Source organism: Phodopus roborovskii, unplaced genomic scaffold (genome assembly GCF_943737965.1).
Source record: "Phodopus roborovskii unplaced genomic scaffold, PHOROB, whole genome shotgun sequence".
NCBI lineage: Eukaryota > Metazoa > Chordata > Mammalia > Rodentia > Cricetidae > Phodopus > Phodopus roborovskii.
The window spans coordinates 1,018,876-1,036,160 of NW_026126646.1; the positions used below are offsets into that span (position 1 = coordinate 1,018,876).

General features: G+C 43.8%; 1 protein-coding gene across 4 annotated transcripts in view; it reads right to left on the minus strand.

Moving 5' to 3' along the window:
- Positions 1 to 17,285, minus strand: part of Ube4b (ubiquitination factor E4B) — a 106,708-nt gene that overhangs the window by 39,680 nt on the left and 49,743 nt on the right. For all 4 annotated transcript variants that reach the window (XM_051173997.1, XM_051173996.1, XM_051173999.1 and 1 more), the window contains 4 exons: positions 11,411 to 11,552; positions 9,993 to 10,093; positions 8,882 to 8,996; positions 4,373 to 4,456 (listed from right to left, as the gene is read on the minus strand). In XM_051173997.1, the coding sequence (XP_051029954.1) occupies positions 4,373 to 4,456; positions 8,882 to 8,996; positions 9,993 to 10,093; positions 11,411 to 11,552 (442 nt within the window). The remainder of the gene's footprint in view (positions 1 to 4,372; positions 4,457 to 8,881; positions 8,997 to 9,992; positions 10,094 to 11,410; positions 11,553 to 17,285) is intronic.

A 17,285-nucleotide genomic window follows, 5' to 3' on the forward strand; every position in this document is an offset into this window, starting at 1 on the left:
TTTGTCTTTCTGGGTCTGGGTTAATTCACTCAGGTTAGCCTTTTCTAGTTCTGTCTGTTTATCTGAAAATTTCAAGAGCTCATTGGTTTTTACCACTGAGTACATTTACACCACATTTTCCTCATCCAATCTTCGGTTGAGGGGCATCTAGGTTGTTTTCTGGTTCTGGCTATTATGAATAATGTTGCTATGAATATTGTATGCCGAAAAGTGCTGATGCAGGGTCTTGAGGTTGGTTGATTCTCAATTTTCTGAGAAAAGACCATACTGATTTCCAAAGCAGATGTACAAAGTTTGCAATCCCACCAGCAATGGAGGAGTATTCCCTTTTGTCCACATCCTCTCTGCATGTGCTGTCATTGGTGATTTTAATCTTGGCCATTCTAACAGGTGTAAGATGGAATCCCCGAGTTGTTTTGATTTGCATTTCCCTGATGACTAAGGAAGTTGATCATTTCCTTAAGTGACTTTTGGCCATTTGAGATTCCTCTGTTTTAGAGTGCTATTTATGCCTGTATCACAATATTTTATTCAGTAGTTTGATGTCTGGTTTCTTTAGTTCTTTGTATATTTTGGAGCTCAGTTCTTTGTCAGATGTGGAGTTGGTAAAGATCTTTTCCCATTCTGCAGGTTTTATCTTGTTGAGATTTTTAATCCACTTGGACTTTGAATTTTATGCGTGGTGATAGATACGGACCTATTTGTATTCTTCTACATATTGACAACCAGTTATGCCAGTACCATCTGTTGATGATGCTTTTTCTGTCCATTTTTTTCTATAATCTTTACTTCTTGGTCAAAAATCAGGTGTTCACAGGTATGTGAATTGAAATCAGGGGGTCTTCAATTCAATTCCATTGGTCAACCTTTCTGTTTTTATGCCAATACCAAGCTCTTTTCAATCCTGTAGCTCTATAGTAGAGTTTGAAGTCAGGGAGGGTGATGCCTCCTGAGGTTCCTTTATTGCACAGGATTGTTCTGGCTATTCTGGGCTTTTTGTTTTTCCATATGAAGTTGAGTATTATTCATTTGAGGTTTGTGGAGGATTTTTCTGGGATTTTGATGGATATTGTAAAGCATCAGTTCTCAACCTGGGGGTCATGACTCCCTTGGCAGTTGAATGACCCTTTCACAGGAGTCGTCTAAGACCATTGGAAAACACAGATATTTACATAACGGTAGCAAAACTACGAAAATAGTTTCATGCTCAAGGGTCACCACAACATGAGGAACTGTATTAAAGGTTACAGCTTCAGGAAGGTCGAGAGACAAATGCATTAAGTGGCCGTAGCACCAGGGAAGTCAAGGACCACTGTGTTAAAAGAAGTGCAACATTGGGAAGGCTGAGGTCCACTGTGTTAAAGGGTCACAGCATTGGGAAGGCTGAGGTCCACTGTGTTAAAGGGTCACAGCCCTGGGAAGGCTGAGGTCCACTGTGTTAAAGGGTCACAGCACTGGGAAGGCTGAGAGCCACAGTGTTAAAGGGTCACAGCCCTGGGAAGGCTGAGAGCCACAGTGTTAAAGGGTCACAGCACTGGGAAGGCTGAGGTCCACTGTGTTAAAGGGTCACAGCACTGGGAAGGCTGAGGTCCACTGTGTTAGAGGGTCACAGCACTGGGAAGGCTGAGATCCACTGTGTTAAAGGGTCACAGCACTGGGAAGGCTGAGATCCACTGTGTTAAAGGGTCACAGCACTGGGAAGGCTGAGATCCACTGTGTTAAAGGGTCACAGCACTGGGAAGGCTGAGGTCCACTGTGTTAAAGGGTCACAGCACTGGGAAGGCTGAGAGCCACTGTGTTAAAGGGTCAAAGCCCTGGGAAGGCTGAGAGCCACTGTGTTAAAGGGTCACAGCCCTGGGAAGGCTGAGAGCCACTGTGTTAAAGGGTCACAGCATTGGGAAGGCTGAGATCCACTGTGTTCACAGACTAGAGCATTAGGAAAGTTGAGAACTAATGCTCTAATGGAAGAGCGCTTGTTCCCGGAGCTCTGTGACCTGGTACCAAGTACAGAAAGCATTTCCGGACACCCGTGAGTCATGACATGACAGAATCAAATCAACAGAATGAGCACAAGGAACCAACACGAATATCAATTCATACAAAGCTGTAAATATACATAGGGTAAACGAGCTCCATGGCTTGGACTCTCCCATTACAATCCTGTAATAAAAAGGAACGCTGAAGGCATTTGTCTCCAGGATCTCAAAGAATTTCAGATTCCAAACAGAAAAGAGCCTCTCATGAGTTTATTCCATTTTTTGAGACAGGGTCTCTCTAGAGAGCTCTGGCTGTCCTGGAACTCACTCTGTAGACCAGGCTGGCCTGGAACTCACAGCTCCACCAGCCTCTCTCTGCCTCCAGAGTACTGGGACTAAAGGCGTGTACTACCATGTCTCTCAATGCACAGCAGTGTTTTATAACAGTCAAGTCCCTGGTGAAAATCTAGCTAAATAAAGATTCTGCCTAAAATTTCTGCTTGTTCTGAGTACAGATGAGATGCTTGGCTTCTCAGAGTCGCTCTCCCAGTACATAAATTGTATTACTTTACAGGGTCTAACAGTGCCCTTAACCTTACAATCAGTGATTTATTTCTGTATGGGTATGGCATGCATGGGCGTGTTCAGATGTGTGGAGGAATGAGACTAATATGGGACTCTTCCTTAACCTTCCAATTTATTCTCTCTGAAGCAGAGTCTCTCCATCCAACTCCCAGCTCAGTGACAATGTCAAGCCTCGCCAGCTACCTCCTGCTCTCTAGTTAATTACCTGGACCACTAAGTCATCCCCCTAACCTCTCCTAATAGGTAATTAAATTAAAAAATTCTTCACCTAGTGCGAGTGTGTGCATACATGAGTGCACGCACATAGGCACATGCGTGCCGCAGTCCATGTCTGGAAGTCTGAATAAAACCTCCAGGAGTTGGTTACTGCTTTTCACTTCTGATTTCTGCTGCTGTGCTGCTATTCCAAGCTAGCTAGCCCAGAAGCTTCCAACCAATTGTTGTGTATCTACCTCTTATCTTATCCTAGACATACAGGGCCGACAGACATAAGTCACTACATCTGACTTTCTATGTGGATTCACAGGAACCCACATAATGTGGCAAGTGTTTACCTACTGAGCCATCTCTGGCTCAATAAAAAAGACTTTCTGCCAGCTGGGATTGAGAGCACACAGCTCTAATCTAAGTACTCAGGAGCGTCAAGGAGGTTCACGAATACAAGGCCAGGCTGAGCTACACAGGAAAACATTAAAATGATTTTATTTTTTGGGGATTTCACGTATTCATTAATCTATCTATCTATCTATCTATCTATCTATCTATCTATCTATCTATCTATCTATGTGATTGCTTGAGATAGGATTTCTCTGTGAAGCAGTTCTGGCAAGGCCAGGCTGAGCTACACAGGAAAACATTAAAATGATTTTATTCTTTGGGGATTTCACGCATTCATTAATCTATTCATTCATTCATTCATTTATTTATTTATATGATTGCTTGAGATAGGATTTCTCTGTGAAACAGTTCTGGCTGTCTTGGAATTCACTCAACAGGCTGGCCTCAAACTCAGTGAGATCCTCCTGCCTCTGTCTCCCAAGTGCTGGGATTAAAGTTATATGCCACCACACTCTCTGGAGATTTTTTTTTTTTTTTAAAGAAGTAGATTTATTTTTCTTTATGTGCACATGTGTATAAGCCTCCTAAGTGCAGCTATGGGTGTAGGCCAGAAGAGAGCAATCTCCTGGAGCTGGAGTTACAGGCACTTATGCAAGCCAAGTTTTGGTCACACAGAAGAGTAGCAAACACTCATTCCCGCTGAGGCATGTCTCCAGCCCAATTTGATGTCATTTTCCCATTTATTATTACGGGTTGGGGGGGCAGACAGCATGTATGTGCAAATCAGAGGAGAACTTTCTGGAGTTGGTTCTCCCGCTCATTCTTATGAGCGTTCCAGTTGTACTTGTAGGGCAAGCGTTTTAACTGACGAGCCGGCCTCTTAAGTGTTTCTTTTTAAAATCCCAAGTTCAGTTTGTTTGCTGGTCTGAAAATCAGCAAGTGGCCCAACACTCATCTCTGTGCTGGCTCCCACTGTGGTGAAGCACACTGGCAGGAGCGCCTCCCTCGCACACCCCCGTCTATAACTCCAGGGTGGGCACTCAGGCAGCTCCGGACACAACCGCACTCTGTGCAGCTTGTAATCCAAGCACTTGAAAGGTGGGGCAGCAGCGTCAGAATTCAGGGTTATCCTTGGTCTGCAAGACGTGAGACCATCTCAAAACTAAAATATTTTAAAAGAACACTGAATACAGATAGATCTAAAAGGAAAATACCTTAATTATCTCTTAAGGAAAAGGAAAAAAGATTTTTACCATGAGGGGATATTTAAAGTAGTCACTGTCGAGGGAGCACTCTTTGGCAGCAAGCGCCAGGCCTTGTAAAATAGGGATGAAGATCTGTAAGGAACAAGAAAAGCACATACATTAGTGTTAAGGAAAATGGCGTCTGTAGTGCAGACGAGGTCCTGGGTGTGCAGGCCCAGGGCTCCCACTCGTTTCCACACAGAGAACACTTCCCTTTCTTTGTTCCATAAAATACACTCTGGTTGACCCCACCCACCAATCAGGATCACCATAAAGGACTGGAAGAGGATGTCGATGGAACACGAACACTCAATGGGAGGGACGCGCTGACATCCAACAGCAGCCAGCACAGGGTTGGCGCTGAACGCTGAGAGGGCCTGCCTCACTGTGGGCTCCTGCACACCTCAGCACCCCGGCTGGACACCTGGGCTGCACAACCATGGTCTATAAGGAAAGCACCCACCGTCTCCTCAAATCCACCTACACTTAAAACATTGTTTTTTTCTGTGTGTCATATTCAGCTTAGTTGAGAACAGGTAGACAGTTGATGAATGTTCAAACTGAGGAATAAATGATTAGCAAGCCTGCCTTACCTCCCTCCACACACAGTATAATTAATATAGTCACCTGACCTGAGAATGGAAAAGCTTGTCCTAGCATGGTAAGTGTGCAAGCCCTGCTCAGGAGTGGGCTAGAATCCAAGACGAACACCATCAAGGGAAAACCAACACACACAGCCACTGGCAATCGGAAGCACAGGAGGGAAGAGGAGCATGGTATGAGGGCACTAGAAAACCACAGAGTTCGTGCCATCACAAAGAACTGTCTGCAGAAGACACAGGACTAAAAAGGCGCCCTATCACCCTGGTTCCCATGACCAGAACAATCAGGGTAGAAGTAATGTGCTTTCGTAAGCTAGCTGCAAACAGGGAGCAGGAGTCAGCATGGGGGCAGGAGGCGCCAAAACTGCAATCAAGAGGGAAAGGCAAAACAAGTTCTAGAATCCCACAGATAAACGCATTAACTGTCCATTGGAAAGACCTTTAAATATGTTTTAAGAAATGGTTTAAGCTTTACTTTTTAGTAGCAATCCCCTTAACTGATAATAAAGTTGGAAAATATTTATTAAATAAGCATAAAACATTTCCCAGCATCAAGGATTGCATTTTTTAAATGACTCATTTTCAATGAGTCAGTCCTATCATTAGGTCAATCCAGCCTGCACAGCAAGTAACCCACGGAGACAGCTTGCCAGCTGAGGCACATACTTTTGTGCCCTGTATACTGGAAATAATTCTTTTATTTTTGAGTAAGTACCTATAGTATAAATAAAAGTTTTGGCTATTCATCTTCAGTCTTATGTGTGTATTTCTGTTTATTCATCTGCAAGCATCACCCAAACATTAAAAGGAAGGGGAATCCTGGTTGAGGAGTTGGCAAATCCTATCTGCCCACTTGTTATGTGAAAAGGTAAGATGAGGCCTGATGTAGTCAGCAGCTCCCTGTCCTGCAGTACTTTCCTCCAGATAAAACTCATGGTGTAGTGGCATATGCTTTTAATCCCAGCACTCAGGAAGCAGAGGAAGCAGGATCCCTGTGAGTTTGAGACACAGGCAAGCAAACAAACAAACAAACAAACAAACCACTTTCTTAACAAAACCACCAAAGGGTGCTGTGGGGCCTCTGTATCGGGGGACTCTTGGCCAGATTTTTAAACTACTCTGGATTCTTCAAATGCTTTCTTTCACGAAAAGTATCCATTAATGCCAATCCCATCCAAAGGCCACTTCATTTAACCCTCCTGAGACAATTCTTTTCCACTGGAGGGCATGATCTCCCTAAAGATAGAGAGCTCACAAAGTTACCTTTGTTGTTCCTGCACAGCCACAAGACAGCAGGAATGGGCACAGTTAACACCACCAGAGAGGGAGTGACCTTAAACAGTTTTTCTTCATGAGTCCTCAACTGTACCCCCCCTCTCTTTGAAGAATTCAAAGGATGTAAAATCAGGAGTTATGACTATACCAGCTATGAAACAAAGCAAAGGGTACTGTGCCAGCTGATAACCTACATAGTGAAATCTAGAAGAGGCTTTTCCCATCTATCTTCTGAGCACCCACATAAGATTCCCAGCATCCCAATCATCAGCAGTCCTACACCCAAGTTCCCAAACGCTGTTTATAAATGTTTGTTTTCATTTAAAGGGGGATTGATTATAAATGGTTAATGGTCACAGTCAATCTCTTCCTGAAGGAAAAAAAAGGGGGATATGAGATAGAAAGGAATGCACTGGTACGGATTTTGGTTTAGTGATACAAATTTAAGGTCAATTTTGTTATATATATATATACATATACACACACACACACACACTCACTCACTCTCTCTTATTTATGGTATTATGTTTATACATCTCATTTAAAAATGTGATGTATAATTAAGAAATACAGATTAATAGTCATCTACAATATTTAAATTTATAGTCTGGTTAGTTAGTTTTTTTTAGATATACAGAGACATATTCCAGATGGATAGGTAATCTTTAGAGACCTACAGAATATGCCATTTGAAATGTTTTAAGGACGTAGGCTTTTCATGACGAGACACCAATCTACTTCAATGAAGATGATGGGCATAGAAGAAACTCCATGTGGAGTTTGCGTTCTTTATGGCAAAAGCTAGCCAACTAGGCAGGAAACTGCTCTCGCCTGGACTGCTTGCCTGTGTGCTGTATAAACTGGACATGCAGGACCCACGGGGAAACGACTGCTAAACAAGATGGACAGTCTTTCAGAGTCCCGCCTATAAACAGTCTGCCACACACTCTGCAGGACACAGAAGAAAGCACCTGACAAACTCTGCCAGTACAAGGCAGGACAGACAGCTTCACTGAAAAGTCTGCCAGGCCCTCGGGGCCCATAGGATCAAGATGGATGCCCCAACATTGCCCATGAACTTTGGGTGACTATCCAGGAAGCCAGATGTCTCTGTCATTTCTAGAATTTTGAAAGCTGCTTCTAATGCACTTCCTATTTACTTAGGTAATATTATATCCTTGGAGTTGAAGATAGTTTTCCTTTGTTATGATAAAAGATTAATTTGACATAAAACTTTAGACTCACAGAGATAGGATAGATGGTAAGAGCATTTTCTTTAATTTTGCCAAATGCAAATAAACTAAATATTGTGACTAATCTTTTGCACAAAATGTTTTCTTATACATAATTTTACTTTGTTAAAATTAAAACCTTCCTTTTTTTAATTGGACAGAAAAGGAGAGATAATAAGGGATATCCTTTTATATGCTGTAAACATGTGTTGCTTTTATTGGTTGATGAATAAAGCTGTTTTAACCAATGGCCAGGATTTATAGCTAGGTGGTAAATCCAAACAGATTAACTGAGAGAAGGCAGAGTCAGGGAGACAGCATGTAGATGCTCGAGGAGAATCGTCCGGAGCATCACCAGTAAGTCACAGCCTTGTGGCAATACACAGATTAATAGCAATGGGTTAATTTATGAGAGCTAGCCAGTAATATGTCTGAGCCATTGGCCAAAACAGCTTTATTCATCAACCAATAAAAGTAACACATATTCACAGCATACAGAAAGACATCCCTTATGACATTGTTAATGTAATTCTTACCTGTATATATTTGTATATAGTTATTTTATTTATTGTATATAAGTTTACTATGTTAGTTAAAAATCTTGGCTGTTTATTTAGACAAAAAGGGGGAAACGTGATTATTTTGATTGTGTTTTGACAAATAAAGCTTGCTTGGAGACAGAGGTTGGAGCCAGCCATTATTGAACCAAAATTAGTCACAGAGGTTTAGAGGACTGTAGACAGAGAGGAGACAGGCAGTAGTACCGCAGAACTGAGAGAGAATCTAGATCCCTTTAGATGGAGAAACGGTAGGGGTATGAAGCCACTGTGGCTGCTCCCTGCTTCTCTAGTCTTTCACGTTTTTACTCTGATATCTGACTCCCATTTTTTATTGATAAAAATTAATTAGATTTATGCTTCAATGATGTCCTTATTGGTTTCTTTTATAGCATATATTAACTATGCAAGGATTTAATTATGATCTTTATACATACACATTTTTATTGTATTTACCCATTACACGCCTATGTCTCCTTCCCATTCGTACTAGTCCCTTCGCTATTTTCATTGCCTCTTTCCCTCCCTCTCTCTCTCTCTCTCTCTCTCACTCACACACACACACACACACACACTCACACACACGCACTCACACACCCACACCCTCTTTCTTCTTACGACCCAATGAGTTTTCTCAGGGGCTACTTGCAGAAGCATGTGTGAAAGCTGTTCATACAATTTTACCAATGGCTGTTATCACTCAAGAAAATTACCTTTCCAAGCCTCAGCAACCACTAAATGCATGGGAGTGGTGGAGTTTCATGGGTCTCTTCCCTACTCCATGGCATTAGCTATCTGGACATCAGCATAGACACTTAGTGAAAAGCTGGAGTATTAGCTGGCCCACCGTACCTGCTTGAACACCTCTTCGTCCTGGTGAGTGGTCCTCACCAGTTCTTGAATGAAGCCATACGGGAGATTCCTGCACAGCATATACGGCACAAGGAAGGATGGCTGCTGCAAGGACCTGCAGACCCAGGAAACCAAGGACTGTGATGGAAGCACGGGGAATGTCATGGCCACATGGGCCACCCAGGCACATAAACGTACACAATATTCTGCACAACCACTACTCACGCAAAGCACGACCTTTTCTAACACTGGTGACATCTGGAGTTCTAAATGAGACACCAGGAGAAATCACAAAAACTACTTTTCTTTGCAGAATCCTTTGGAAATGAAGCATGAGGTCTGGGAGGTACTTTGGTGACAAAGCACTTGCCTAGCATAAGCAAAGCCCCAGGCTGGATCCTCAGCAATGGTAAATAAATAATGAGTTCAGTTCCAAATGAATTATGGGCATCAGAGAGATGGCACAGTGGTTAAAAGCTCCTGCAGAGGACCTGTTTGGTTCCCAGCACTCACTTCCAGGAGGCCCAACACCTTCTTCTGACCTCCAAGAGCACCACACACACATGGTGCACTCAGACACAGGCACGCAAATGCCCATAAGCATAAGCGGATTTAAAGCCCCACCCCCACCCCACAGTATTCTCCAACACCCAGTAACAGAAACCAATGTGGAGACACATGGAACATGATTGTTTTGTCATAACCATCAGCTAACTTCAAATACTAGGTTTTAAATTAAATTATTAATGTTCTGCCTTGGTTTAACTTATTTCTAAAAGTAAACAGAAATCTTCAATTATAACTTCTTTTTAAAAAAAAAAATTATGCTCTGTACTATTTAGGAGAGAAACAAAACATTCTTTATTCTCCTGGAACTGAGGTAACCACGTAGGTGCTGGGAATCGAACCCAAGTCTTCAGCAAGAGCAGCCAATACTCCTGACCTCTGAACCATCTCTTCAGCCTGAGGTATAATAACTGAATCAAAATACATTCCCTGTACAGGTCAGAGTTATCCAATATAGCCTAAAACAACTAGAAGACGACATCCCCTGAGAGACAGCCCTCTACCACTGGCAGAAGCCGGCCGCGTGCGTGTCCGCCCGTCATACCTGGGCTGTGTGAGGGAGCCTTGGAGCACGAGTGCGGTGTGGGAGATGCACTGCGAGCGGATGTTGCTCAGAAGCTGGCTGACGGCTGGCTGGCTGCACATCTGCCGAAGAAAGGCAACAGTCAGTCTCTAGCCTCATGGCGGACAAACCACAGCAAGTGTGTCACCGACCTGTGCCACCTGTCCTGAGGTGAGTGAGGGAACGCAGAGCAGACTGTGGGGCACGGCCGTCCTGATTCCTTTTTTGCTGGTGTTAATCAACACTTCGAGCCAGGGTCTTTGATACAATAGCCCAGATAAGTTTAGCAATCCTCCTGTCCCAGACTCCCAGAGAACTGAGCCGGTAAGTGTGCACCACACACACCCAGCATTTCTTTGCTTTTGCTAAGATTGAAGACAACAATCCTGGAAGAGGCCCCGAAACTTTAAAATATGGGGCAACAAATTTCTGAAGTCAGACTAGAATTAGACAGGGAAACATGGAGGAGAAGACAGGGAGCGAGATGGTACTGGGCATGATGGTGTGTGTGCGTGAGCATCTGTGCATGTGTGTGCATGATGTTTCCTTGGTTTAGCATGGTCCTGAAGCTTGTTCTTTAATAATTCCGACAATTACAGCTTCATCTCTGAGGGCACCACTTACTCATACATGGCTGCTTGGATTCAGTGGGCAACGGTGAAAATCCAAACTCATGGCCAGATTACCCTTCCTGCAATCCACAGCATAGGTCTGGGTGTTTTCACAATGACTTTATCAGACAATTGGCATTGTAGTTTCCATATAAACATGTCCCCTGAAGGCACCTATGTTATAGGATTGGTAGCAAGCGGATGGGCCTTGGAAGGGTGAGGGGCTCAGCAGGGCGGTGGCTCTAGCTTCAGCAAAGTGCTGACTGACGATCAGTGGAACTGGCGAGTAAGGCCTCCCAGAGGAAGTCCGTCAGAGTGTGACTGAGTGTACAGCTCAGAATGGGACTCTCCCTCTGTTTTTCTTTGCTTCTTGGCCACCATGACAAGAGCAATGTGGCTGTACCACCACCACGATATTCACCACAAACCCGAAACAACAGACTCAGCTCATTATGGAATTAGACATGTATGAGCACACACTTCGCCCTAGCACTGGGAAGCGGACACGGTGAGCAATTATTAGGAGTAGGTGTGGCTCAGGCCACGCCCGTCTACAGGGCAGACAGAGGAAAGGACTCCCATCTGAGCTCCAGCATTACCTCTCCACAGGGACGTGAGCTTTATAGTCACAAACAGATCCTAAGCTGTCAGCACACTGCCTGGTCCCTACCAGGCACTCCATCACTCCTGACTAACCAACCAACAGCTTCTTCTCAGCAGGGATCAGCACACACAAGACATAACAGGCTTTGCCTTCTTTGCGGTCCGTCCATTGCATACGCATAGTACCTTTGGTGCTTTTTTCTCCTCTATTCCAACTCGGTCAAAACACTCGATGAGGTAGTTCAGCATGTCTGTCTCCTTGCAGGTTTCAATGGTGAAATGATCACTGTATGAATCCCAGTTACTCGCTCCACCAGAGGCTCCCAAACTTTGGAGAAGAGAAAAAACATTGGCAATGCTTACCTCTTCGCAACCATTTCTATAGAGAAGCTTGTCACTCTGTAGCAGCAAGCCTGTTAGGAGCCCTGCATCCATCGTGAAGCACAAACACCCATGCAGCCAGACTGGAGCTCACCGATGTATCACCTGCTCCCAGCCCAACCAGGGATCTCTGGTAAACCTGTGCTAGCCTGTCAATGGGACCAAGCCTTTCTGAGGATGGCAACTTAAATCTGAAGGGCTCAGAATTGTTGCTGACTACTGAGCAGCTAGAATTGACCACAGGTTCGGAAGCCAAACCTACTTAGCATCCCTTGGGCAGACACAAGAGGCCAGACAATGCTATAATCTACCACTTCAAGAGTGACTATGGATACTATCACTCACCCTCAAGGTGTCTACACAGGCATGGACAGACTTTGCTCAGCATTAACAACAAGCCAGAACTTACAGAAAATGCCAAGGCAGAAGGAGACAAGGATGTTTCTGCTATTAAATGTTCATATGAATAAGGAAGAGTAGAACAATGGAAACAAAATAAACAAAAGCCCTGCACAAGGAGTGAGCTGTCTTGGGTTGGTGTTCTAGCGAAGTTTGTTTACCTGCACCCATGACCACCAACACCAGCAGGGGGCAGTGTGGAACACTGTTATTACTTCTAATAACTATTCCCAGACAAAGGCCAAACATTACACTGGGTAGATTCAAGGATACTGGGTAAAGCTGAGGTTAACCTCAAACAGCCTCAAACCAAACTGCATGTTAAACTGCCACACTCATCTGTTCTATACAAAAATCACAAAAAGAAATAATCATTCTAAAATAAAGGGAGAAAGTTAGGCAAAAATATCACATATCACTTAAGGAAGATGATAAAGATGGGGAGGAGACCAGGACCCTGATACTGCACACAGACAAAGCAGAGAATCTAAAAGGCCCTGAGACTGAGATATCAACAATATGCATGCATAATTAATTTTGGAAAATACATGAATAAATGCCCCTGACATTGACAGGAGCTCCACATAGTAGACATGAGAACGAAAGCAGGGAGTGGGAATAACTCAGGGCACAGAGGAAAACGTTTATAAAGCCAAGGCTTTTAGCCCAGACTCCAACAACCCTGAAATACTATACTTTATAATCCAGTTTGATTTAAAAAAAAAAAAAAATGGTAAAAAGAAGGGAGCAATGGGGCCCAGGGGCAGTCTAGAGGAAAGGGAAGGCCTCCGGTCTGCGGGCACCTCACTGGATCCAGGGCAAAGGCAGCAGGGACTGTCTGGTGTGCCTTAGTCACTAATGGCGCGCTCTGGTAGGTCCTAACTGGCTAGACAATAGAAACGGCATACCACGTGACTAAGCACAGGAGAAACTCACCCAGTAACAGATTAAAACCTATCACATTGTGCTGAGTGAAGGGAGCCCTGGGAAGAATGGAGGGAAAGCCTGCCTGACCCATAGCAGCCTGCATTTATCTGTGACTCCCTGGTTGTGTTCACTGCACAATCCAAAGATGGGCTTTGCTACTACAGCCCTACACCTGTGTGTAATTCAGAGTAATTTTCCTTGTAGCATCTCTCACAGATATCAGTGAAAATGCATAGTTGGTGTTTAAAATGAAAAAATGTAAACCATTTTTCCTGATAAGCCCACATTTCAAACATTTTCTGAAATTAAAAAAAAAAAAAGTTACATTTGCTGCCAACAGCTCCTCAGTAGCTGCAAGCAGTCAGTAGCATGTGAACCCGTGTCTGAGGAAATGCAGCATGCACAGTGCCGGCTCATGCAACTGCAGCTGAGACACCAGCCAGTCCCAACAACACATTCCACTTCACACTCACTGTCGCTTCAAACCCTTCACCAAGTGTCCCGCTGGCACGTGAGGAGCAACTCAGACAGGCACACTCGCGCACACACACTCAGGTGGCAGAGGTAGGTAACGGAGGTTACCCAGGAAGATCCTGTGACAGAGTGCCTAGCAGTCCAACTGGACAACGCGCAAGCGCCTAAGAATGTATCAGGGGATTTTCAAAGCTAAGAGATGTTTCATGAACCAGATAGCAAACAATTAGCTGATTTTCATCAGAAGAAAGAAGAGGTGAAATGAACCTTAACCCAACACAGACATATGCAGAAAACCCCATGTCTATCAGTATGGTGTTCGAGGTGCCAAAGGCAACCCTGACCTCAGTACTGGGCGGGTGGGAAGGTCTCTCTCATCAGCACCGAGAGTCAGTGCTCAGGGACTGTAAATATTCCCAATGCATTCCCAGTGTGCAGACAGTACTGAAAGAGAAAGCGCTGTGTAAGTGTACGCCTGGATGCATGACAGAGCTAAACATTCTGGACCTTTAGTGCTGGCTGTTCAGGAGGCTGAAGAGAGGGGATGGATATGTCCTGGAATTGAAACCCAGGCCCAACAACACAGTAGATTCCCCCTGCACCACACTAAATTACTCACCTTTTTTACTAAAAGGTGGTTGGTTTATGATTCTTTCAGAACTCTGACATTCTAAATCCTGAAAATGTTCCATATTTAAGTTACAAGAACAACTTAAAAACTTACACCACCACTTAAGAAGCTGTAGGCCACTTCCTGACAACTACAACAGCAGTTTCAATTATCAGGTAATCATCACACATGACAGGTATTTAGCAGAATGCTCCAAAAACAATGAAAATATTTTCAAAGAAAATACTACAGGCCCCATGTCCAAACAGACTGAATCACACTTCAAATGTCCCCACACCTGCTTCTTAAAGGGCCCCAGAGCACTTACTTCTCTAATGGGAAATCACTTTCCCTGTTTACCAAGTTGCCTGTGCGCATGCGTGTGTGTGTGCGTGCGTGCGCCTCAGGAGCATGGGAGTTCTTAGAGCAATGTGGAAGACAGCAGTGGTCAGTGGCCAGGCTGGGGATGGGGCAAGAGGGAGATGGAAACTTCCTGCTCACTCTTCTCATGCTGCACGATCTAGCAAACCACAGGACACACAACAATTAGCTGTTGATCTTCCCTTCTCTACTCATGATCTTCACTGGGATAACTGGGCAAACAAAGAGGAGCAACAATTTCTATCTACACATCAAGTTCCCAAGAAACCCTGAGAAAGCTTTCCTCGTGGCGTGTGAATCACAGGTGTTGTCCCTCACTGCCTCTTCCCTGAGAAGAGTTCTTCCAAAGACATGTTTTCCTTCCCCCATTCTCATCTTCGCTTCTTTATTCTAAAATTAATTCACTAATTTAATGTGTACACGCGTGCGCTTGTGTGTGCGTGAGTGTGGGTCTACATGAAACACAATTCCACTAGGGAAGTAAGAAATCTTCAGAAGTCAGTTTTGTCCTGTTCTCCTTTCACTACGTGAGTAGGTCCTGGGATCAAATTCAAGTTGTCAAGCTGGTCCTTTGCCAGAGCAGGATGCTCTTGAGATGAGCCACCTCCAGGCCCACAGGTCTGCTTCTAAGTCCAAACTCTACACATAAGCCTGGCTCACTACACTTTCTGCAGTGATCTGTAAGTATGAAAGTGCTTTCCCATACATGAACTCTGCAGACCCTCAAAATGGAGTGTTTTGGGGTACTTTCTTTCTTTGAGTTTTAAAAGTTTGAGTTTTAAAAGTTCAGTGTAAAAGTCCTTCCTTTCACTGAGGCTGGTTTTCTTTGAAGGCGCTTTGTTTCTTAACTATGTAAAACTCATAAAGGATTATTTTCCAGGTTTCTTTCTTTTTATTTCCTTTTTTTTTTCTTTCTGAGACAGGGTTTCTCAGGTGCAGTCCTGACTGTCCTGGAACTTGCTCTGTAGACCAGGTTGAACTAAAATTCAAGAGATCTGCCTGCCTCTGCCTCCTGAGTGTACGCCACCATGCTCAGTTCTGCTCTTAATGTGATCATTACTGTTATATAGAAAAATGATTCACTTTCCTGCATCCTACCACCTCTCTCAGAGTGCAGACCTCCAGACCTCTATGGTTAGCTAGTGGCAGTTTCTGCCATGTTATATGACTTCCTGCCTCTCTGTACTGACCTCCAGACCTCTACGATTAGCTAGTGGCAAGCTTCAGCCTCTGATCTTCGGACAGACTTTATTTGCAAAAGCAAGATATCACCAGAGTTATTAGACCTCACAGTTTTCTAGTAGGGTGTTTTAACATAGGATCACGAAGATAGAGATGACTCAGTGGCTAAAGGCATTTGCTGCTCTAGCAGAGGACGAGATTTGGTTCCCAGCACCCACAATGGCTGCTCACAACCATCTGTAATTCCAGGGTATCCAAGAGCATCTACATGCTTGTGGTGCACATACATACACATAAGACAATAAACAAGCCAGGCGTTGATGGCATACGCATTTAATCCCAGCACTCGGGAGGCAGAGGCAGGTGGATCTCTGTAAGTTCAAGTCCAGCCTGGTCCATGGAGCGAGTTCCAGGACTGGCTCCAAAGCTATACAGAGAAACCCTATCTCGAAAAACAAAAAAACAAAACAACAATAAATAAATAGCTTTTGAAAGCTACAGAATCAGGGTAGAAAAATGGCTCAGTGATTAAAAACACTGGCTGTTATTCCAGAAGACCTGAGCTCAATCCTCAGCACCCTCATGTCAGTTAACACCTGCTGGGACCACAACACAAAGATCCGAAAGAAACCAGGAATGTTAAGCACACAGGATTGTCTTTCCAATGGAAAAGATGAAAAACCTGTTTTTGCCTCTAGAACGCTGAGAACTGGGCGTGATTAACAGCCTGGTGACCTGTGTCATCTGTTGGGCCAGGCTGTATCAAGCTCCTAAAACCAGGACTGGGGATGGTTAGTATCTAAATGATGCCTATAGCCAGAGGCTCCCCCAAGTTCCCACAACCAGGACCAGAGGTGGCTAAGAGCCCAAATGACCTCTGTATGATCTGTATGATCTGTATGATTGAGGCCAGGCTAGACCCTTAGGACCTTATGTTGTAGGATATTTGTGTACTGTGTGGAAGTCTGACTACCTATGGATTCCAGCATGGAGTGTCAAATATCTAGCTAGGGCCTGGGAAAGTGGCCTCTTGGGTAGGCTCAGCGCACAGAAGCCCAAATCTTTTAAGAGGCCATGCTGTGCAGCCAAGCACTTGAGCAGTTGGCAAGCTAGGTAAAAATAAAGGCTGCAGGTACACAGTAAAACAGCCCAGACCAAGAAAACCTTTAAATGGATACAATAAAAAATGAGTATAGACGGTCATAGGAAAAAAAAAATTTAAAAATAATAGAGAGTAAAGAAATATAAAGAGAAAAGTCCACATAAAAATGGGAAATACACAAGGTGTCTCAATCCTATACAGTACTCTTGTTGACTCTGAATTTTTTTTAAATACTAATGTACAAAACAACAATGGCTGCTGAGAGAAATTGGATTACAGAAACCGCTAAATTAAACCAAACTATATAATTTAAAATGTCTTAACTTCAAATTGTAAGTCAAAAAATATGTTGTGTTGGGGAAGAGGTTAGGCCTTGGATTACACATAACGAAAAGTTATGGTTCTCTTCAAAATTAATGAAGACCAGAGTTGATCAGGGGAGACCACCTAAAAACCTTGGCTACAGACATCAAGGAAAACAAACAGACTACAAGACAGGTAATGTCTATGCTGATCCCTAGATGTGGGAACAGCTCTGAGACTGGATGAGACATGATAAATCTTCTTGGCTACAGAGTCCTCATGACTTATCATTACATGACATT